Source organism: Xenopus tropicalis, chromosome 4 (genome assembly GCF_000004195.4).
Source record: "Xenopus tropicalis strain Nigerian chromosome 4, UCB_Xtro_10.0, whole genome shotgun sequence".
Taxonomy (NCBI): Eukaryota; Metazoa; Chordata; class Amphibia; order Anura; family Pipidae; genus Xenopus; species Xenopus tropicalis.
Window position 1 is genome coordinate 40,510,968 of NC_030680.2, and position 24,698 is coordinate 40,535,665.

The following is a 24,698-nucleotide window of genomic DNA, read 5'->3' on the forward strand; positions in this document are numbered from 1 at the left end:
ATATCAGTCATTCTTTACCTTGTTCCACACTTGGAGTATTTTTACCATCAGAAGTCACACAGTGTTGCCATTACTAGTTAAATAAAGCTTATTTGCAAAACGATAGCATTTGTTTCAGGAAAGTATAATTTGCATGCACAATCTTTTTTAGTTTTCTGGTATTGTGGTATTTGTAATAGGGGAAATTCACCTTCATACCTGTATTAACTTTTAGTATACTCCATGTCCCCCTTCGACCAAAACTTGTTTTCTTTTACTTTTCCTGGGCCCCCTCCAGTCTTTTATCAATCCATTACCCACTTGCTAGTGGCCGTGATTCAAGTAACCAGAAAGCTGCAGGAAGGAAGTAGAATTATTTGTAATACAGGGGGATACTGAACCCTACATTGTATTGGAGTTGTTCCTGCTTAGAAAAATTCAATTTATGGCCAATTAATCTGTTTACCCACCCTTAATTTTGTCAACAGCTCTGAACAGCAAGCCTACCCCCGCCTACATTTTAGGTGACCTGAATAAATCCATAGGAAGGCTATGGAGAGGTGAAAAGAAAGCTTGTTGCCAGCCAATCAGAGAGAAAATGGCAGCTTATTGTATTGTAATACAGTAGTGCTTTAACACTAGATTGGCATACAAATCACATCAATCAACTGCTGTACTACTTACTACAGTGTGTATAACATGGCATAGTACATGCTGCAGGCTGAATACAAGAAAAGCAAATTTTCACATAAACCTGCAGTAAAAATATAGAACCTTCAGTGCCTCAGCAGTGCAAATGTTGTGCCCACAGCATCTCCATTGCACTGATTATGAGCCAACAAAGGATGGGCTGTAAAAATAAAGCCTTCATTTTCCACACGTATAAAGGCAGAGGTCAGTATTAATGTAAAGCATACAAAGCCTATAAAACCCAGAAATTTGATTGCGGTGTCTATAGTTGCCATTAATGCAGATCCAGAGCATCTTCCTTGTAAACACCAGTGGCCCAGCAGTATAATGTTCCATAAATCCCTACAGTAAACTTTCAATAAAATATCTTTCTCACATTTCCTCACTTTGCCTCACTGTTATTTACTTGTTAAAACGTCCCTTCCACACATATAATAAACAATGAGGCTGATTTACAATTATAGGTGCTAAATTGCACCAGTTTAGGTAGCATCTAATTGGCATTGGCATCTAATTAGATCTTTTTTTATTTTTCAACTTGTAGTAGACTGTTCAAAGGCTGTTTATGGATTGGTTTTTATTTGAAACTGCGCTTGCGCAATTTAACACCTCTACTAGTAAATGAGGCCTCATAGAGCAGGACTTACAACCTACACCTACATATTTCTGTATCTTTAAATTAAATAGTTTCTGCTGTATTGATATTTTACTTTCTGTTTTAGATACTTGGAATCTATAAGAAGGGACTTAAATGTAGAGGTAAGAACTTAAATTTTTATCTCTTAGTACAAAACAGATAGTAGTAGCACATCATCTATGTAAATTTCTGGAGATAATATACAAATTACATAACTTTACATAGATAGGTATTTGGTGGTTTGTAAAAGATGTGCTGTTTGTGTATGGAACATTAGGAGTTTTATGTGTTCATGTGATATTGGATGTAACGTTAATATACGGAATATGTATCTGAGGCATATATAGTCGTATGAAATCTATCTATATTACTAATCGTAGACATAATTGTTTTATATTAATTTGTCTCTCCTTGCACACAGCCTGTGGGATCACTTGCCACAAGCATTGCAAAGATCATCTTTCTATAGAGTGCAAGAAGAGATCCAAAAGTGTGAGTGAGAGGGGTGAGTCACTGGAGAAGGGCCGCCACTTCTCTTTCACACTTCCGAGGTCATTTCGAAGATCAACATTGTATCCAGGTAACTGTTCTCTTGATAACATTTATTAATTTTCTTCCCTCATTTATAGAACAGCTAATTCGGATAATATATTAAGAAGTATGTTTTAGAGGGAAAAGGCCTCCTGGAAACTTAGCTTTTCAGTTTAGAAGAAAAATATGCTTCAAATCATAGTCCTTTTTGATGTCACACTCACACATAAGGCCTTATACCATAAGTACTAATTTGCATGAACTTATCAAACACATATATTTGCTTTTATGAAAAATCCTTGTGACTGCATAAACTTAACATGAATAAAGTATTAGGTTATATTTCATATGTTCTTTCAGTGATAAGGCTAAAGCAACAAAACTTGCTCAAGGTTTGTTACATCTACATGCAACCTCTATATTCACATGCATACCTCACTAACAGCGAGGAAATAGTTGAAACAAGATAAAACCCTCAGCAGCAGAACAAAGGCAGCCCAGAATGGTTGTCTTTGTGGGACCTATATCTTAAAACCACTTATTTCAAGTATAAGGATATCTTTAATAGATAAAAACATGGCCATGCCATGGGTTCACCACAAATGAGATTCTTGAACACTTTCAAGGGAACAGCACCAAGTCATCATTTTAGATATCTAGAGGACACTAGAGTTAAAACTGAAATGTACGAGGTTCAAGCCTCCACTAAACAATAACTATATTACAAATATTTTTTATTTTGCGCAGTCTATTTTTTTTTACCTAGTTTCATTTTTACAATAAACTGTTCCTTTAAGGCAGTCAAGTGAAGAAACATTAGGGCTAATTTACAGCACAGCTTTAATGTATTGTGCATTCATGCTCTTCTCAAAAAGTAGTATTACCCATACATGCTGCTTGAACTTGTGGGAACTTGCAGGGAGCTGCAATGTGTCTGTCCATCTTATTCTGATGTAAAGTGCATCACTGCATCACTTGGAACATGGGAATTGCTGCCAAACTGGGCATGGTGGGAGTTCTAGGGAACCCATAAAGCAACAAAACTTGCTCAGTAATCTGGAAATGTTCCCCCACTCATTCAAGTGGCTTCGTAAGTTTAGAGGTAGGGAATTCTTCAGAATTTTAATCCCCTCAGTGTAATACAGTCATCAACATGTTTATTCTGTATTCACCCATAATACAGATTTGTAAAAGGTTATCTGGGATGTTACACATTGCTTACACTGAAACTGCAATGTGGAACATACACAGTTGGATACTAAAGGTTCAGTTGTTTGTGTCTCAGGGCTTTACATTTATATCACATGAAAACTGTTTATAAAAATATTTTTTTTATTTAAAATTATTGGGTGCACATCTGATTTATTATAAATAAAATATTTAAGAATGTAACAAGCAGATCATTTATTTTGAAACATATTTGTCAGAAAATGACTTAATATTTAGACAAAAAGGTTGTTTTATGTAACATATTTTTATAGAGACCTGCAGTATTTGGTTATAATACTGTCCGGTGCATTATCTTTCACCTTTGTGATAGTTAAAATAATGCCTGTGGTCATTCTGATAAAAGAAGTTTATGCAGTGCTTTAATAAACCAATCTTCAAATAATTTTCTATTCTTTCTATTGCAGACTTGAGAGAGGAAGAGCCACATCTGGAGGACGATGGTGTCTTTGACGACCGCTTGTAGTAACTAATGTGAGTAAAAAAATATTATCAGGACATGATATGCTTGGATGAATAGCATAGCAGAAATGAACAGCAAAAAAGGGATAAAATAGGTTAAGAGGAAAAAATAATTTACTTATAAACCAATGGCAATGTTTCTACCCTACAGAATGTATTAACCAGAAATTGATTTGGAGTGTTGCTGATCAATACAAGCAATTTATTCCACAACAGATAAACCAACCTTACCTGTAATTAAATTTTGGTTGCCAGTTATGAAGATTTAAGGAGTGCAAAAGGATAGAATAGTGGTGAAGCAGTTCCAAAAGGCACATATACAGTTTTAGGAAGAGGCTGGTCACCTTTTTAGGAATTAAAAGAATACAAGTCTACTGGTATTATACATTCAAGCGCTGGGAATTCTAAAATGAGCAATGAATGTTCTTTAAACTATTTGTATACTTACTTTTCTCTTTTTTTTTAGTTCCCTACATTGAAGACCAAAGAAAGAATAGGGAAGGCGGTGACAAACAGACATTGAATCACGCCACTAATTAACAAGAACAAATAACAAAGGCATGAGTGAATAATATGGATGCAGATTATGAGAGAACTCAGGGGCACTGACAGAAAGCAATAACTCTTTCCATTGTATGCACCTGTTTGTCATTAGCTACACTTGCCAAATATATACTCCTGCTTAAGATATCTTCCTCTTGCTTCCAGAGAAAAACGAAAGAAACCATGATAATCAGAGATGCGTCTGGCTAATGCTCCTTCATGACAAAAATATATGCTCCTTGGGCCATATTGGGAATTTCAAGTTGAATACAAATTGAAGACTTGTATACATGTTTCAGTTCAAAGCAAGCTCAGGTTCCCTAAGAATCTGTCTCTGTCTAAATGTTGATGTCCTGATTCTTAGAGAGACTGCCCTTCATTCTAGAAGACTTAAGATGGACTTACATGGGTCGATAAAAGCTGCCAACTGTCGTCAATTTATGGGGACCTACCCAAATGATATCTGGCCAAAAGTCAGCCAGATGTTGATCCCATCACGTTTGGGTTTTAAATCCCATCATGGTGAGAAGTGCATTGGCTTGTGGATGCGGTTCTCTCCCTGATGGCCTACATCCCGTCAATGCGATTCATTCGTTTGGCCTTATATGGTTGGTGCATATCAGGGAAAGATCTTTCAGTGTACAGCCATCTTTACCTAGACTAGCACTGAGCCAGAATGATTGGCATTATGGAATATATATCTAAACAGGTTAGTGACTGATCTACAGATATTTGGACATATTTTATTAAACTCAGAAGCTTTATTCTCACAAGCTTTACACTGCAGCACTTTTTTCTACTACAATTGCTATATCTTAGTAAAGATCAAAAATATGTACAGGGCTTTGCAAAATTATACAGGCCCCTCTTTTTACTGAATAACAAATCATACAGCGAAACTTTATTTCAAAACACTGAAACTCAAAATGAGTAAAAATGTCTATATCAGAAATAATCTTTTTCATTGGCTTTACGTCAAATGTACCAGCTTTGAACACTGTTTGGGAATGATGTGGCCCAATCATTCCAGTCATTTTTGCCACAGATTTTTTCAACTGGACTCATTTAACCACTTACCTTTTTGCTTGAGTCACTCCAATATTACTTTTTTTTTATTTGGCCTTGTAATTGGAGGTATTGTTCAGCTGAAAGACGAAATGTTGCAGTTTTAGTAGACTGATGTGGTCAAAAATAACATCAAGCATTCATAAATCCCCTAATTTCTTCTAGATAGCATGTATCTTGGTTGGAAAAGATTCTAGTGCTTTTGAGAAGCGTTACCCAAGGCACCTGAGGCAGTTTTAAAAGGATCTCATTTTGGGAGAAAATGGTACATTTAAGGGCATATTTTAAGGTCTGAACTTGAAATTATGGACATTAATTACAATTTTGGACACCTTTAATTTCCATATAGCCCTGTAAATAATTTTACATCAATTGTTTTACTCCATTTCACCTAGTTAAGGTAGTTTGCTGTGTCAGGTTTACTCAAAAAAAATAAACATTGCATATTTATATAAATAATGAATACATAAAAGCATGTCACTTCCATAGCTGTAGATATTAATTAAAATGAGTCATTTTCTAGAAGATGTTCTTCAAGGATCGCTACCCTCCTTGCTACTGAAGCGGGAATAAGTAGCATTATGTCCCTTAAACACACTCTTTTTTCAAATGCTTTCAATATCCTATTGCTGGTTGTAAATATGTAGGGGAAGATTAAACAATTGCTATGTTCCCAAGGAACCCCTTCAACTGATGTCCAAGATCCCTATCTACCACCACTTCTGTTGCCCATTTCTGTTTGCGTCAGGAGACCAAAGATTTATAAATGAGGGTTGCTGCTGTTGAAAAGTCAAAAACATCAAATCTACTTGTTTCTAACTTTAAATGACTTGCATTGCCTGTCCTATTATATATCCAGTTTCTACCTTCTGGTCATTTCAACTGTTGAATAAAGCACTTGATTCTTATTTTACAAATTAAGAAGTACTATTAACTGGGGGAAAATAGTAAGATGTTTCTGTGCTTCTCAGGTTTAACTGAAGGTGACTGGCTCTGCATTGCCTTTAAATGTTTAAGGGAAATACTTATCCAACTCAACCTCCTACAGTACTTTTATGGTATTTTTGTATGCCATTTTGTGTGTTGTTGGGAATGGTATGTTGCCAATACTTAGGGCCCCATTAATGTAGGGGGTGGTGGATTATGTTTATATGTGTACTCCTGCATTCCACTTAAATATAAATTGGATCACAAACTGTTAAGGGCCACCTTATTTGTTGATAGATATCTGTGTAGGTACAATTCTTTACCATTAATTTTGGCATGGGTAGGTCCAAAGACCGTGTTCTACATCAGTGCTGTAAGCTCAAAGGTAAACTGTCCCTTTCTAATGAATATTAAACATCAATCCCAAATCTCAAACACGGTTTTGACCTAAATAAATCTAGTTCTCAACAACTTCTGCCAATAAAACAACACTTCACTCACAGTCACACCATTGGTTGAATTAGCACATGTTTCTTCATGTGAGCAGTAATGCCACATCAAGGCTTCAACCCTGTTACTGGCATTCACACACCATTCACGCCAGGTGTAACGCCTCAGGGGAGATCCAATGTGAATAATTTGCCATTGGTTCTCCTCAGTGAGATGTCATTTTGCTTGTAACACAAAACGTGACACAAACAAAGACAACACAAAAGAGGTTTAAACTGCATGTGTCTATGAGTTCCACCCTTTGCTAATTTAACTTTAACTAATTTAACTAAACTTATAGGCGAAGATAAAAGAAAAACCCCATCTGAAACGGCTGCCAATTTGCCTCAGATAGGGAAAAAACCCTTGGCCTGGAAAAACTACAGAACTATATACAAAACTAACAGGTATGGGTTCTATAGACATGATGTGCAGGAAGGCAAAGCAGGCTGCGATTGTAGCATCTGCTTGCCTTCTAATTACACCCTTAGCCTTTCGTATCTAACATTTTATCACACAGTCACGCACCATTTGATCCACATATATTATACTTACCCCTTTTCTTACCGTACCCAGATGAGCCACTGCCCTGCAGGATGTTACTAAAGAAGGAGAAGCTGATGGTGCAACCAGGGAGGCAAGAGATGATACAGGCTTTTTGCAGCAGGTGGAGCTGATCTTGAAGCCCACATATATGCCCCTGTCCTCTGATCTTAGATACATATGCTAGATGGAATAGCATGTTAGTATTACTGGCTGGATTACATATAAAAATATGTACCTACTGCAGCCAGGAGGACTGTAAAAAAAATTAGTTTCTTAATGTAATTTTTATCCTTCTCGGGGTCAAGATATGACAGTGGGGGCTTTCCATCATACGGCCTGAATAATTCAGCTGATGGGTGTATAAAAGGGAAAATAAATTATTTTAGTCAAGGTGTAACAAAATATTATAAGCAAGAGAACAGTTACTGTATTTGCTTTTAGAGGTCCATATGTATGGTTTAAATTCTGGAGCAGTTGGTGTTTTAGTTTGCCATGAATGTGACATCCTTGTTTAATAAAGATTACAATTGAAATGTCCATTAGAAATGGAAGTGCCATATCACTTCCTTATGTAAATAGGTTTCTCATGGGCTGTCATGGCTGTGTGATTATGGAGATTTGTGTGTTTAATGCTTAAATAAAAGTTTAACCTACTGCTTTCTGATCCACCTATTTCACTTGTCAGTGTTATTCACCCAGGGCTATAATCATTTCTAATTGGTGTTCACAAATTATGTACTTACTGCTTCAGGCTGAAAAGGTGGTTGGGCTCTTTTTTCTTCCAGCTCCACCCAATCAATTGACTCATAGAATGGGTGGAGCCTGATGTCTCCTTGTGCACCAATCCGTTGTTCTGGATTTTCATTAAGGAGCTAAAGGATCAAAGGACACATTTTAATAACACAGATTTTATACTAGCTAAAAACAGAATAATTACAAATGACTTGTAAACATTGCTAAGATTATAGGTTTGCAAGTTAGATATTCACATTTCTAATGGGTTTGGTGAAATTAACATACAGTCATTCACAGGATTTTTGTAATATTCCAGTCTTTTGGTGCATTGTATCAGCCCTACTCTAAAAGCTCTTGATTAGCAAGAATTTGGCAGTGTATGCCTTCAGGTTAACTATACCTATAACAATGTAGCTGATGGAAAAACAAAACACATACTTTATAATGGCAAATATTTAAAATATGAATTTTGAATGCATTTTCAAGTCAGGTTCTATTTACTGTGCTCATGTTGCTGCATACTGAAAAGTTGATGCAAATCATCTGATAAAATCTAAAAAACATCAATTCAGAGATCTTCAATTCCATTTTAGCCAAGGCAATGGAGCAGTAATAGAGCATAAACATATTTGTGTTACAATACTGTACCTCTATCCCACTTTTATTACCCACCCTTTTCAGCAGATCTATTAGAGCCAGCCATTTAGGTATTTCAGGCCTGTATGATGTAAGGGAACACTTGAGCTCCTCACCATAACCCTTTTCAAATGGGGACATTCCAGTGGCCATTTCGCAGATGGTGATGCCAAATAAGCACCAATTGACTGCTGCATTGTATGGCTTGTTCTGTGGGATCACTTAAGTTAAATACAGCCCCTTCTACATATGCCATACAGATCATGGTGTGTACAGAGTGTAGTGAGATACTCATTTCTTACCTCTGGGGCCACTTATCCCAGAGTTCCGGCACAGCCAGTGATGGTATCGCTGTGGAATATGTTTTGCATAGCTGGGCTGAAGTCCGAGATCCTAACATGGCCTTCGTGATCCAACAGAATGTTGCCGGGTTTTTGGTCTCTGTAATATAGAGATTAAAGGAGTTACCTAGAAGATGACAAGGGCTGCTGATTTGCAGAGCAACCTGTTTGTGACCTCTGCTGTAGAATGTTACAGAGATGAAGAAATCTATACTGACCAATGGATGATCCCCTTGCCATGAAGGAACTGCATGCCGCATATCATCTTCGCTGAATGGAACCTTTTAAACAGGGAAATTCTGGTTAACTGCATGAAGATTATCCTATCACAGAAGGAAAATGGAACATCTTTAAAACATTGCTTTGCAGGTATACACAACAGTATATTCCCCTTGTAAGCAAGGAGAGGCATCGCAAAGCAAAACCTTTATGGCTGAATAAAAGAGTTAGGGTCGAGGTTGGTAATAAAAAACGTGCTTTTAAAGCATTCAAGTTAGCTGGGACAGCGGAAACTTTCATCAGGTACAAGGAAGCAAATAAAGCAGCAAAATAGCTATCAGGCAAGCTAAAATAGAGATGGAAAGGGATATTGCAGCTAGGAGTAAAAAGAATCCAAAATTATTTTTTAATTATGTGAATAGTAAAAAAATGAAGCAAGAATGGGTGGGAACTTTATTATCACGGGGGGGGGGGTACGTTGGTTGATGAGAACGGGGAAAAAGCAGAAATTTTGAACTCTTATTTTTCATCTGTCTATACATCTGAGGAGCCAGATAATGAAGGCTTCCCTTTTAATATACCCAGTGCTAGTAATTTAGCTACTGACGCGTGGGTCACTCAGGAGGAAATTCAAAAGAGACTTAAACATGTAAAGGTAAACAAACGTCCAGGACCGGATGGGATTCATCCCAGGGTATTAAATGAGCTGAGCGCTGTGATTGCCAAGCCTCTTCACATAATTTTTCAGGATTCGTTGAGGTTTGGCATGGTGCCGAGAGACTGGCGGATTGCTAATGTGGTGCGGTTATTTAAAAAGGGATCTCGTTCTCAGCCTGAAAACTATAGGCCTGTTAGTCTGACATCAGTAGTAGGAAAGCTTCTGGAAGGGGTAATAAGGGATAGGATAGTTGAATACATTGCAGTTCACAATACTATTAGTTTGTGCCAGCATGGTTTTATGCGTAACAGATCTTGCCAGACTAATTTAGTTGCCTTTTATGAGGAGGTGAGCAGGAACCTCGATGCTGGAATGGCAGTTGATGTCATCTACTTAGATTTTGCTAAAGCGTTTGATACAGTACCTCACAGAAGGTTAATGATCAAATTGAGGAATATTGGCCTAGAACATAATATTTGTAATTGGATAGAGAACTGGCTGAAGGATAGAGTACAAAGAGTGGTGGTAAATGGAACATTTTCTAATTGGGCCAGTGTGGTTAGTGGAGTACCGCAGGGGTCAGTCCTTGGTCCTTTGCTTTTTAACTTGTTTATTAATGACCTGGAGGTGGGCATAGAGAGTACTGTTTCTATTTTTGCTGATGACACTAAATTGTGCAAAACTATAAGTTCCATGCAGGATGCTGCCGCTTTGCAGAGCGATTTGACAAAATTGGAAAACTGGGCAGCAAACTGGAAAATGAGGTTCAATGTTGACAAGTGCAAAGTTATGCACTTTGGTAGGAATAATATAAACGCAAACTATCTACTGAATGGTAGTGTGTTGGGGGTATCCTTAATGGAGAAGGATCTAGGGGTTTTTGTAGATCACAAGTTGTCCAATTCCAGGCAGTGTCATTCTGTGGCTACTACAGTAAATAAAGTGCTGTCTTGTATAAAAAAGGGCATTGACTCAAGGGATGAGAACATATTTTTGCCTCTTTATAGGTCCCTGGTAAGGCCTCACCTTGAGTATGCAGTGCAGTTTTGGGCTCCAGTCCTTAAGAAGGATATTAATGAGCTGGAGAGAGTGCAGAGACGTGCAACTAAACTGGCAAAGGGGATGGAAGATTTAAGCTATGAGGTTAGACTGTCGAGGTTGGGGTTGTTTTCTCTGGGAAAGAGGCGCCTGCGAGGGGACATGATTACTCTGTACAAGTACATTAGAGGGGATTATAGGCAGTTGGGGGATGTTCTTTTTTCCCATAAAAACAATCAGCGCACCAGAGGTCATCCCTATAGATTAGAGGAACAGAGCTTCCATTTGAAGCAGCGTAGGTGGTTTTTCACAGTGAGGGCAGTGAGGCTGTGGAATGCCCTTCCTAGTGATGTGGTAATGGCAGACTCTGTTAATGCCTGTGATACTAATATCTACAGTTAGTATTACTGGTTGTATATATATAGTTTATGTATGTGAGTGTATAGATTGGTTAGTATAGGTTGTGTGCTGGGTTTACTCGGATGGGTTGAACTTGATGGACAATGGTCTTTTTTCAACCCTATGTAACTATGTAACTATATGTAACTATATCATACTCTACCTTTCTATTACGTTAATTGAAAATAATTGACTACTAAATGTAAATATGTTTCCATACATGACTTTTCTGATGAGTTTTTGAAGAATTAATGGTATGTATAAAAACAAAGTTTTTTCCCTCAGTTACCAAGATACAGCAAAAGAAGGGGCTCATTTATCAACACTGGGCAAATTTGCACTGCCAGTAATCCATGGCAACCAATCAAATGTTTACTTTTATAGTTCTCATTGTTTTGCACTGAATTACTGCCCTGAACAATTTACCTCATATTGCAAAGTAAGACCTGTGGAACCAAAAAGGACCAAATATATGGGGTCAAATTTGAACACATCAGGCTTGTTTATTGGCTGCTATGAGATACTAGACAAATTGCAAATGAATTCAGGTTTTGATGCAGCAGTGTTTGAAGTAGTAAGACAAATAATATTAAGTTCTACCATGGATGTTGTGAAATTTTGTTCCCTCTCTGTTGGCTAATATATTAGATACTTATCTATACATATTTTTCAGATATTGTATTCACATATATCTAAAGCTCCATATTGTTTTTTCTATATTTTTACCATTGCTGTAATGCTTCGTTTAAACCTGTTGTATAAAGAGGTCACTGTCTCTTTAAGACCTTATTCTTTTTTTCCCCTGTGTTTTCACCTATTGACTGTCTAACCTTTAAATGTCCATGTCTAGCTGTATGGACCTAGAGCATAAATAGTGTAGGGTGTATGAAGATAGAAATGATTTCAATGACATCGTAAATTTACTTTTATTTTTGTGGCTCGTGTGGGATCCCTTAGTGCCTGAGAACCATTTTTTGCTGTTCGTGTTTAATACAGTACCCCCCTAGGTTTAACTGGTGTGAAACTATTTCTTAGAGATATTTTACAAGTCCAAATGAACCACTTACAGCACTCTGTCCATACTCAGGTTGCCGAGACGCTCCAACTCATCTTTTAGGCTTCCCCCACTCAGATACTCCATTACAAAGAAGGCATGCCGCTTGTTAGACAGACATTAGTGAGCATTTTATCAATCACAGGATGGTGGAAAAATATGCAAAACTAAATAGTAATACCCATTGCTGTAAATGTTGCACAAAAAGAATAACATATATAATATGAACATATAGCATCAGCTATCAGCGGCCAGTTGATGCTTATCCTGCATATTATTAATCCCTACAGGCAGAATGCAGTACTGGGTACAGTATATAAATCCCACATGAACAAGTCTGGGGAGTACAATGCAAGTAGTCCTTATATATATATATATATATATATATATATATATATATATATATATATATATATATATATATATAGTGGATAATGTAGCCCTTACTGTAATTTATAAAGATACTAGAACAGTTATGTGATTTGATACAGCTCATGTAATGCTGATACAGTATAATTATTATTAATAATAATAATAATTAATAATAATAAACTTAAATGTCTCTCTTCCCCAAAATTCCACTATACTATCTATCTGCACCCCTCTGTTTCTCTTCCTTCCTAACAACTGTTTACCTCAGTTCTGGTCCCTCCCTCCCTCCCACCCATCCATCATTTTCTTTTCTGCTCCATCCTTCCATCCATTTTCCTCTTCTTCTTCTCCCCACTTTTCCCACTCCTTTATAGAAACTCCTCTGGTTCCTGTCATCTTGCCCACCGACAGTTGTCATAGCAGATCAGACAATGATAGGCAATGATAGAGAGCAGCAGCAAGCAAGGGGGGTCTATGGAGGACAACAGAGGATGGAAACGGTGGCAAACAGTTGTGCTAGGGGTTTGGCAGTGGACAGATAGGTGGGCAGGCCCACTCTCACAATTATTTGGTATACACAATAATAAATGTTATAGGTGGTATGTAGACCTATGGTGAAATTATGGGATTAATTGATATTGATGGGAAATATCCTTGAGGCTGTAATCCATTGGGCAATCCTCTGGTACTTTGGCAGGTTGGTTGCATCTATGGGACTAAATGGCAATACTGAGCCAAAGTTGTACCTGAGTTTGAATATCGGCAATGCCTTGCCAAAGGAATGGGCACTCTCTGGAGACCTTCAGCACTTCAGCCTCGGTGTTAATGTTCTCGTAGTTGGTCTTCCGAGTCTTCCTAATAGATTTTACTGCCACATATGGATCTGTGTCTCCAAGCTTGGCGAGCATTACCTGAGAAAGGCAAGAAAAGAGTCAATATACAGTATATTATTATGGGGCAGATTTATTAAAATATGAGTTTAGAGCTATTCATTCTATTCATATTCTATTCATTCCTAAAAGATTTATAAAAGCATATTTATCAAATAATGAACTCTTACTTTCACCCACTGATAAATACACTTCTAAAAATCCCATAGGAATTAACAGAACATGAGTGAGTTTTTATGTTTTAAACTCCAAACTCACATTTTGATAAATCTGCCCCTATGTGTTTAGAGCACTACGATAGAAAACACATTGATATATAGTTGGATATTCAGATTTGGATTTTGTTTCTTTTGCACGGTTAGGATTTAAACCCTACAAAAACAGCTGAGCCTAATGGGAAACAATCACTTAAGGTCACCATACACCGGCGGATTCTAGCTGCCGATATGGGTCCCTTAGACTGATTCGGCAGCTAATCGGCCCATGTATGGGCACTACCAACGGGCCTGCGCGACATCTGGCCTGAAATCGGCCAGATATCGATCGTGCAGGTTAAAAAATCTAGTCGGATCGGGGATCGCATTAGCTCGTTGATGCGGTCCTCGGACCGACTTTGCCTATACCCATCATTATAATTTGATCGTTTGGCCCCAGGGCCAAACAATTTAATTAGCCTGGATTCTCCCGATATTGCCCAGCCGTAGGTGGGGGATATCGGGAGAAGATTCGCTAGCTTGGCGACATCGCCAAGCGAGCAGATCTGAAGGTGTATGGGCACCTTTACTTTGCCAAATCCTCCTTTTCCCAGCACAGAAAAGAAAGTGTAATTGGAGATGCTGAGTGGGTCAGGCCTTGAAGATTGAGCTGCTGTTCTCTCCGTGTCAGCTTCTCTAGTGGGGAAAACAGATTTTATTTATAGTTGCATGCTAATAATAATAGGTGTTTTAGCACTACTAGAATTCATTAGACACATCTTGTTGCTTCTGCCATATACTGCAGTTCAAATACCTTAAACAAATGTGTCTGTCCTTTTGCATAATTATATAAGTGAACCACAGCATTATAGGCATTTCCATGGTAGTACAGAACTTTTTGTATAACTCATCAATGTAACCCTCTGAGTGCCAGCTGATTTCCAACAATCACGCAGGTCAATATTTTAAAAGCAAACAATCGATTGGTTGTTTGAGTTATTACATCTGAGCAACACTAGCTGTGCTTATTATATATGTGGGGATGACCTGGAGTACACTAAGAGACCCCCCTTACAGTTGATATAAGTTAGTGCCCATGGGTAAATAGTGCCTTTTATAACATATGGTAGATAGCTTTGTTGGTAACAGAGCCAAATACAGTGATTGCACTGGTAAATTAGCAGCACAGAGCCAGGTACATATCTCAACCTGGGCACAGGCTATAAGATACCATTGCAGCACAGAGCCAGGTACATATCTCAACCTGGACACAGGCTATAAGATACCATTGCAGCGCTGAGCCAGGTACATATCTCAACCTGGGCACAGACTTGACTTTACCATTGCAAGGCACAGCCAGGTACATATCTCTAGAGTCAGTTACAGATACAATGTTTTCTTATTAGGGGGGTTAATGGGGTTTTAGGAGGATAAAATAAACCAGCTGGTACTGTGATTATTTACAAAGCACCCGTAAGAGTAGGAAGTACAGCTAGTGACCCATATATTCCCTATGCTGTTTTAGTTTACCAGCTTTCTTATAAATAATGTATCTGTGTTAAACAATTTGTTGGGTCAGTGATAAAAAAAAACCCAAAAACCTAATCAATGTGAACAAAGTAACTAGGCCAAATGTAAGACAACCATAAGTCCTTAAAAGTCTCACCCCAGTATAAGCAAAGCCTTTATTTTTACTCTTCACAGCAGTGAAATCCAATATTCAAAGATGGATTATAATCACAAGCACAGTTTGGTGTTTGTATTGGGAAAGGTATTTGAAAGTTGATTGTGAGATCATGCTCATGAATGTGTTTTTAAGAAAAAGACAAATTGTAGTCAGCGCCTTTTATAACACCAACTTTATGATGCAATTACAAAACAAATTAAAGTAAAACACTGGACAGTGGTTTTAAAGGAGATATAAGGTGTCAGTTGTTAATTGGACCTTGGGAAGTAGTAAAAGAGCCCTAACGGGAGCAAGAGTTCACCCATTAGTGCTCATTCATTGAGAGTTTTCTCCAGTCTGCCTGCAACTTGTGCTGCATAAAAAATATAATAAACAGTGCAGAACATAGTGCTGGTGGGTGCAGGCCAGCTCCACCCTGCCATAAAGTATGCAGTAAGTACAATGCCCTGTTGCAGCTGGTGCCCGCCTTGTTTATTAGTACCACAGCAGAAGCACTAATGTCTGGACATACCTGTGCTTTGCACATTACACTGGATAAAATAATCTAGTGGTAGGTGCAGAGCGTAGGGCTGGCTGGCTCAAAGTAACATTGTCCTTTCTAGCCGCCTTCCTAACTTGCATGCTTGAACAAACACACACAGCACTAGATTAATAGGGGTAGTGCAGGTCCTTGGAGGCACCAACGGTAGGGCAGTCTGCAAAGTGTGATACACATGTCAACGTGCTATTTTAAAAAGGGTAGTTTAGTAAAATGCAAAAATAAAATGCCTTTGCATTGCAGTGATTTATAATGGCAATGAGTGAAGGAACAGATGTTAAAATAATAGAGTGGTAGAGGAGCTGACACTTTCCAGGGATACTGTCATGATTTTTATGGTGTACTTTTTATTTCTAAATTACATTGTTTACATAGCAAATAATTCACTCTACCATTTAACATTTTATTCCTGAACCACCAAATGTATTTATTAGTTGTAATATTGGTGTGTAAGGGCCATCTCAGTGCATTGTGCCTGAGTCTGAGCTTTCAGAAAGAGCCAGCGCTACACATTAGAACTGCTTTCAGGTGACCTATTGCTTCTCCTACTCCCATGTAACTGGAGGAGTCCCAAGCCGGGCTTGGATTACTTACTACTGAGTGCTATTCTGATATCTACTGGGAGCTGCTATCTTGCTACCTTCCCATTATTCTGCTGATCAGCTGCTGGGAGAGGGCTGATATCACTCCAACTTGCAGCTCAGCAATAAAGTGTGACTGAAGTTTATCAGAGTACAGGTCACATGGCTGTAGCACCCTAGGAAATTAAGAATATGGCTAGCCCCATGTGAAATTTCAAAATTAAAAAAAAAAAAATCTGTTTGTTTTTGAAAAAATGAATTTCAATACAGAACTCTGATAGAGAAGCTCTATTAACTCACGCATTTTGAAAAAAAATGATATTAAGCAAACCTAGAGTAATGGTTATCCAAATTACAGGAAGATCCCTTATTTGGAGAAATCTCAGGTCCCATGCATTCCTGATAATAGATGCCATACCCATAAGGCTGAAGGTCAGGGAACTCCGTGGTGACTTCTAATAACCTCACATTTTACAACAGTGTAAAGAGTACTTAATTTATTATAATACACAAGTTTGAGTGAGTCGTGCAACAGACATAAAAAAATTATTTAGCACTTTTATACCTTTATACAGAATATTCATGGCTCTTGCGTGTTATATACCAGATAAAATATTCCCTTTTAAATGAGCTGATTGTTGGAGAATCTGACACGTCAGGCCTTCTTGAACACACTCCATTGATTTAATCATTCTGAAATTAAATAGTGGATCTTATGTCACATTTGTTATTGATGATCTGTTGTTCCTTAGATCTGCACTGGGCTGCCTTATGCCAAAAATGAAAACTGAAAAATGGAGCATAAAGATGAATCAATCATTTTAAAATTCCCATTATTTTTTTTTATCTCTCCAGCACTGTTTTTTTCTATTCCACATTCATGTCATGCCCTGCTACACTTGCTCCAATCATTCATACTATTGCTTGTATGTTTAAGTGTGTTTTTATCCAAGGATAGCAACCAATATTTCGGAAGGCTTATATTGTGTGACACCAGTGAAGGTAACATATTTAGTATGCACAAACACATAACATATATAATTCACTACTCTTTACACGTTTTCTGAAGGAAATTTCAGAATATGTTTTGTGCATGTTTTGTTCAGACAGAAGTCAGAAAACTCCAACCACAATAGTTCATTTAGTCTGGGTGTTACAGGAACACAATATACAGGCTTCCCACATTGCAAACAAGTACTTGATAAGATTGTGTCACATATCATAACTTACAGAACCAACATTAACATAAGGACAATGACATTTATGAGTAACATAGTAACATAGTAACATAGTAACATAGTAAGTTGGGTTGAAAAAAGACATACGTCCATCAAGTTCAACCATAATGCCTATACCTAACCTGCCTAACTACAAGTTGATCCAGAGGAAGGCAAAAAACCACATCTGAAGCCTCTCTAATTTGCCTCAGAGGGGAAAAAATTCCTTCCTGACTCCAAGATGGCAATCGGACCAGTCCCTGTATCAACTTGTACTAAGAGCTATCTCCCATAACCGTGTATTCCCTCACTTGCTAAGAATCCATCCAGCCCCTTCTTAAAGCTATATAATGTATCAGCCAGTACGACTGATTCGGGGAGGGAATTCCACAACTTCACAGCTCTCACTGTAAAAAATCCTTTCCGAATATTTAAATGGAACCTCCCTTCTTCTAAACGGAGTGGGTGCCCTCGTGTCCGTTGGAAGGACCTACTGGTAAATAAAACATTAGAGAGGTTATTATATGATCCCCTTATATATTTATACATAGTTATCATGTCACCTCTTAAGCGCCTCTTCTCCAGTGTAAACAGACCCAACTTGGCCAGTCTTTCTTCATAACCGAGACTTTCCATACCCTTTAGCAATATTCTATACATTCTTAGGCAATTTATAAAACGTGCAAGTTCAATTGAAAAAAAATATATAATTGCAACGTAAAGCATGGCAATGTTAAAATATCAACCCGAAACCAGCTTTGTGTAAGATAACTTTGATATCATTTACAAAAGAAAAAAAAGATCAAATCATATGGAATGAAGCTGAAAATCCCCCCATATCTCCTGCAAGGCAGAAACCAAAAATAAACCATTCATCTGGAAAGCATATGTATTGTACCAGTTCATTAATGTAGAAATGCTACTACTAACAAAAAAAATAGTTTTAATGGTTGATTGCCCATTTGGGCCATGTTATATGGAAAAGAGAATTTAGTCACTTAAGGCTTTTAAGGGAGTGAACAAAAATGGATTCAAAATGGAAGTAAAGGATTCTCTCGGGAAGAAAGGAATTATATAATATGTTGGCATACCTCTGTAGCTTACAGTGTGAGGACACTGATAAAACAACAGTAATTTAAAAAGAAGAACTAAATACTACAAATGAATATGCTTTAATATATATATATATATATAGTACGCAGAGAGGAGCACACCCTATACAAGTCCAAATGCCTTTGGTGCAGGTCAAAAACAAAAATATAACAGAAAGAGTGCCGCACACACAGAGACTTGATACAAAAGAAAAAGTGTTTTTATTGAAAAAATTCCAACATATATATATATATAAGAGGATAGGGGAAGAAGGAAAAGGGGTCGCAGGGTATAGATATTCCCATTTTCAATCTGTCCCAACATACACTGACCCCGGCTGAAACTAGCTTGCTACGTATATGTACTTGGCCAGTCTTTCTTCATAACTGAGATTTTCCATACCCTTTACCAGCTTAGTTGCCCTTCTCTGGACCCTCTCTAACTCAATAATGTCCAGTTTGAGCCCTGGAGACCAAAACTGAACAGCATATTCTAGATGGGGCCTTACCAGCGCTCTGTAAAGGGGAAGAATAACCCACTCCTCCCGTGAATCTATACCCCTTTTAATACAGCTCAAAACCTTGTTTGCCCTTGCAGCTGCTGCCTGGCATTGCTTGCTACAGCCAAGTTTATTATCTAGATCTTTGGGCAAATTCATTAAAGAACAGTGGAACATAATAGGTGCTGATAACGAACTGAGTAAAATTGTCCCTGAACCCCCAATGATTTGTTACAAGAGAGGTACCAATCTTCTAAACCTCTTGGTTAAAAGTGACCCAGTTAGACGCTATTCACAGAAAATTGAACATGGCTACCGGGGGTAATTACATGCCCGTTTGGGTAAGACAGACCAAACTTTGCAGCTGCGAATAGACGGGCATCGGTCTGCAATAAGTGCGGCTTTTAGGGATGGCACAACTAATAAGCCTGTGGCCAAACATTTTCTGGAAAAAGGTCATAGGTTACCCACTTTCCACTATATTGCCATCGATCATGTTCTACCCTTGAGATGGGGAGGGGACAGGGCTTTTAGGTTTTACTTCAGAGAGAGGTGTTCTGGATAAAGAAGTTGAACACTCTAGCACCTGCAGGGTTAAATGAGTATTGCTCTTTCCTATGCTTTTTAGAACAAAGGTGATACTATGTATTTGTTAGGTTAATATATTGTGGGTAACTGTACTTCTGTGGATTATTGTGTACCTTTTTCTGTAACATGCTGTTTTTTGGTCAGTAGGACTATGCACTTGTTTTTAACGACTGTTTTTCCATAATTGCACGGGTCCCTGTGTATATAGTTACTCTGGGTATTTTGTATCCTGAGTACAGGGCTTCTCCTCCAGTCTTATGACTGTGTGAGAGCGTGGGATTGGGTGAGTGCTACAGGTTTTACCTATTTATATGTTGATTTTAAGTGTACATATGGTCTTCACAATGGTCCTAGAAGGAGTTTTTTCCTGATTTCTTGGATAACCTTGCATAATCTGGTAGCACCCAGGTCATTCGGTTTGTTGGTGTGCTGAAAACCTATGGATTGTGTATATAAATATATATATATATACTGTATATATACTAAACTTACTGCACCAACAGAAGGTTCAGCATCCCTATAACAGATAGGATGAGAGGAGTAACCCAAAATTCTCTGCAACTCTGTATTGCTATAATTCAAGCCCAGGCAAGGGTCTAACTCCAAGCAACTCCCGGCAGGCATGTATTATATATATATATTATAGGTGGCCCTTCGCTTGATATGGAGAAAAGGTTACCACATTGATGCTTGCACACAGTATTCTTTCTCTCAATAACTTTGGGTGTCAGTGATTCTTAAAAACAGTGGAACAATTTATTAAACATCTCATACAAGCTCCTTTAGATATTATAGTTAGTTGTAAGCTTTGTGCTTGTATTTTTTCAGTGCTAGTGGTGGGCACACTATTGCTGATATTTTGGGAAAGAGTGCTGCATTATGGGAGATGTAATGTTATATTGTGCTATATTAACACTTTGAGCTTAGAGACCCCATTAGTAAATGAACACTGAGTCTTAATCTAATGCAAAGACTAAAATTAAAAATGTGCAATATCAAAACTCAGTGATTCCTGTGATTAATCATAACATTTGTACATGAATACAATAACCCCTGAAGAAATTGGTAACTGTCTTTAGAAAACAAGTCCCATCATCTTCCGGTTTCCAACATTATTTTACAGGCAGCATCATTTCTATTAAACTCTCCCCTTGAGAAAGAGGAGCCTTGGGTAACATTTGTCACACAGACTTATGTCACACAGGGAGACTAGAAAATGTTTATTTGGAAACGGCTTAAAATAGATTTAATTACAATCGCTAAACCAATTAGTTTATTATGGCCAATAGGAAACAATGAAAGCTATTTCTAAGTAGCTATATGTAGCATCTAGTAGTCTCCCTGTGTGACTGGGGCAGATTTATAAAAATGTGAAACTAGTGAGCTCACTACAGAAAAAATCATCCACTTTCTATCCATTCCTATAAGATTTTTAGAAGCACCTTTATCAATGGGTAAAAGTTCACAATTGATAAATCCACTTTAAAAATCCCATAGAAATGAATAGAAAGTGGGTGTTTTTTTCTGTGGTAAGGTCTAAATTCTCACTTTGATAAATCTGCCCCTAAGTGTCTTGGTCTCATGGTGCACATAACAGGTTGCAAGGCATCCAGCTACATTAAAGTTCATAGGGTAATGTATTAAAACAATCTGCTTGTAGATATACTACAGAAAAGCAACCTTTCTAACATAGAAAAGGCAAATTTAAGAACCTATTCCATAAAAAACTCTGCTTTAAAGTGAAGGGCAAATTATTTGTAAAGCTGGGTCGCTATGGTTCACCAAATTCAGCACTCTGATTTCTCTTGCATAACTAGATGCTCTCAGACCTTCTCTTTAAGTGACCTAGTGGTACGACCTACACTGGGTCCTACATGTTGCTGTTAAATTTAGTGTCACATTTAGTGACATTTAGGGGCTGATTTACTAAGACACGAATTCGAATCCGAATTGGAAAAATTCCGATTGGAAAACGAACATTTTGCGTCTTTTTCGTATTTTTTGCGATTTTTTTCGGCGCCTTTACGACTTTTCGGAAATTGTCGCGACTTTTTCGTTACCAATACGATTTTCGCGAAAAAACGTGAGTTTTTCGTAGCCATTATGATTCGCTCGTATCTTGTCGCGACTTTTTCGTATTGAGCGCTCGTAAGCGGCGGCCGAAACTTTCAGACTTAGCATGATTTTGGAAGCCTCCCATAGGACTCAATGGCACCCTGCAGCTCCAACCTGGCCCAAGAAAAGTCACCATACTGAAGCTTGAATGAATCCGAACGCTACGAAAAAATCGCAACATTTTGCGCAACTTTCGGAATGGCTACGAAAAAGGCGCAAGTTTTAACGCTACGGAAAAATCGCCAGATTTTACGCATCATTCGGATGGCAACGAAAAAGTTGCGATAATTTTCCAAAAAAATCGCCAAATACCGATCATTACGAAAAAACGCAATCGGACGCATTCGGCCGGTTCGTGAGTAAGTAAATAGGCCCCTTAGTGTCACAATTTAGCATAGAGAAGATTTTTTTCTGTTATTTGTTACCATAGGCTTGGAAACAAATTTGCATTATGGTTTTTGTTCCCGGGCAATTCTAGCCCATCAGTTGCCCTGAGGCGGCTCCCGCCAGCGCTTACTTTTCCTGCACCAGTGAGGTCTGGGGGAGTTGCAACGGTAGTGCAGAAAATGCAATTGCACTCTTTGCACAAGAAGAGGGCAGAGAAGAGAATTTCTGGTTTCATAACAATACATTTAGTTTCTAAAGTTACCAGAAGCAGCCTTTTGTCACCCCTGGTAACTTGAGGGATGCTGCCACCTGAGGCAAGGTTCTTATCTTGTCTCATGGCTGAAGTGTTCCCTGTTTAGCTCTGTGGAAAATAAATTCTATCATATTATCTTGCCCAAATATGAATACCAATAAAGACATCTGTTTTAAGTCAATATTTATCAATGCCCTAGATGTGGTTCACTTGTTTACTCTATTGTATTATAAATAAAAAAAATCCTTATTGCCCCCTTTCTCATTTTATAGTTGCGAATAAAATATTTTCTAAAGGTCAAAACTGCTCTATTATATGGTGTCATAAAGATAACAGTAGTATATCTCCTTGCTCCAATTATACCATAACTGCATTGCCTCTTCCTGGAAAAAGTGCCATGTGGAACAGATCCTCAGGATCTACTCGTAGTCCTCCTAGATAGACCCTACATTTTTAATAAACCCTACATGATTTATTGATGATATTGTTTTAGTGGAATTAAATCAGGTCCCCAGCATTGCAAGGCAGAAGTGATAACCACCATGCTATGAAAAATTGCACAATGTATTGTTCATAGTTCTAATATCCCTAGATTAGGGGCGCTGCTGCCATGAGGCGAGTTGCCTCGGGGTGGCAATATGGACCGAAACTTCCCTGCCACAGATCCAACCAAAACTTAAACATATTGGCATACATGAGACTGCATTTTGCTCCCATAACAGTCCTGTTTTCTAGAAAATTATATGGGATAATTAATATTGTTTACATTGATCCCCTAATAAAAATCTACTATACTAAAAAAATAAAATACATCTGCAGTAAAACATTTAATGGTCCAACACCTAGGGGCCCTTTTACTAACCTTTGAATATTTTTTTTTTCTCGATTTGGATTTTTACATTATATAATTAAGGTTTAAACTACACTGAACCCCCAATTAAAATACTGACTTATTAGCACATTAATTATTATTATTTTTATAAACTACTACTGACTAGTTATTGGGCCCCACAGCAATATCATTGAGCCCCTAAACTTACGGAGTTTATGTAATTTATGCAAACACTTACGTAACTTCCATATCAAGCAGTGACAGCACAGAGAAGGGGCAGGTAGGTGGGAAGGGGGCAAACTCCATTGACCCCCTATAAACGGAATGATTTATTAGCACATTAATTAATAAAACTCTTTATATGAACTGTGCATTATAAGGTAACATCAGGTGTTTGAATTGCATAAACAAGGGGCGTGGTCAATATTTTGGTACTGCACCTTGTTCATGGGGGGCCCTATATAAATAACTTGTGTGGGGCCCCAAAGTTTCTGATGGTGGCCCCGTTTGCAAGTGATGAAAATGTTAATATATACTAATTATACATGCTGGGGGTTATTTATTTAAAGCCTTCCAAACATCCCCTTATATAAAAGTCCCTTTATTCTTATGTCCTTGATGTCTTAATTTGCATGTAGAAAAATAAAAGTGTTAATATACCGTAAACAGATCCAGACTCACACACACCCAAGCTCTATACACTGGGTCAGGTTCGGCACTCGCTGATACTGTGCTGTGTGTCTCCAGGTGGGAGTAGCCTAGAAGGGGGGGCCTGTGGAAAGTGTATCCAAGTGGCCATACATCCCACTGATGCCAGGAGATTATTTGTGCAATGATTAGCAGCATTAGCACCTGAATTTTTAAATGGCGTCACTTTTGGCACACCAATGCGATAGGCATCAATAACAGTGTGCTTGCAATATCCTGCCTGGATTGAAGCGGTGACCTGCTGTTTGCTTCACAGTTTGCATTGTTGCTGCTCTATCTAAGCAAACAGCTAGGCTCCTAGTTTTATTCTGTGTTCTTCTTTCCAGGTAGGTATAACTAATAGGTAGGTAAAATTAATTAATCTGCTTTTAATCTAGACTGATTTAAGGTGGCCATACACACACCAATAATATCGTACGAAACCTCGTTTCGTACGATATTCGGTGCGTGTATGGTATGTCGACGAGTCGACCGATATCGCAGGAAGCTGCTGATATCGGCCGACTCGCCGATCGGACCAGTTTGAAATTTTTTTTACTACTGATGACCTTTTAAAGTTCCATCCTTGC

The 24,698-nt window shown here is 38.0% G+C and overlaps 1 protein-coding gene across 2 annotated transcripts in view; it reads left to right on the forward strand.

Moving 5' to 3' along the window:
• Positions 1 to 7,768, forward strand: part of rasgrp2 (RAS guanyl releasing protein 2 (calcium and DAG-regulated)) — a 49,974-nt gene extending 42,206 nt beyond the window's left edge. For both annotated transcript variants that reach the window (XM_031900702.1, XM_004913516.3), the window contains exons 14-17: positions 1,392 to 1,428; positions 1,728 to 1,886; positions 3,472 to 3,538; positions 3,993 to 7,768. In XM_031900702.1, coding sequence (XP_031756562.1) covers positions 1,392 to 1,428; positions 1,728 to 1,886; positions 3,472 to 3,530 — 255 coding nt within the window. In that variant the 3' untranslated portion in view covers positions 3,531 to 3,538; positions 3,993 to 7,768. The remainder of the gene's footprint in view (positions 1 to 1,391; positions 1,429 to 1,727; positions 1,887 to 3,471; positions 3,539 to 3,992) is intronic.
• The last annotated feature ends 16,930 nt before the right edge of the window (positions 7,769 to 24,698 follow it).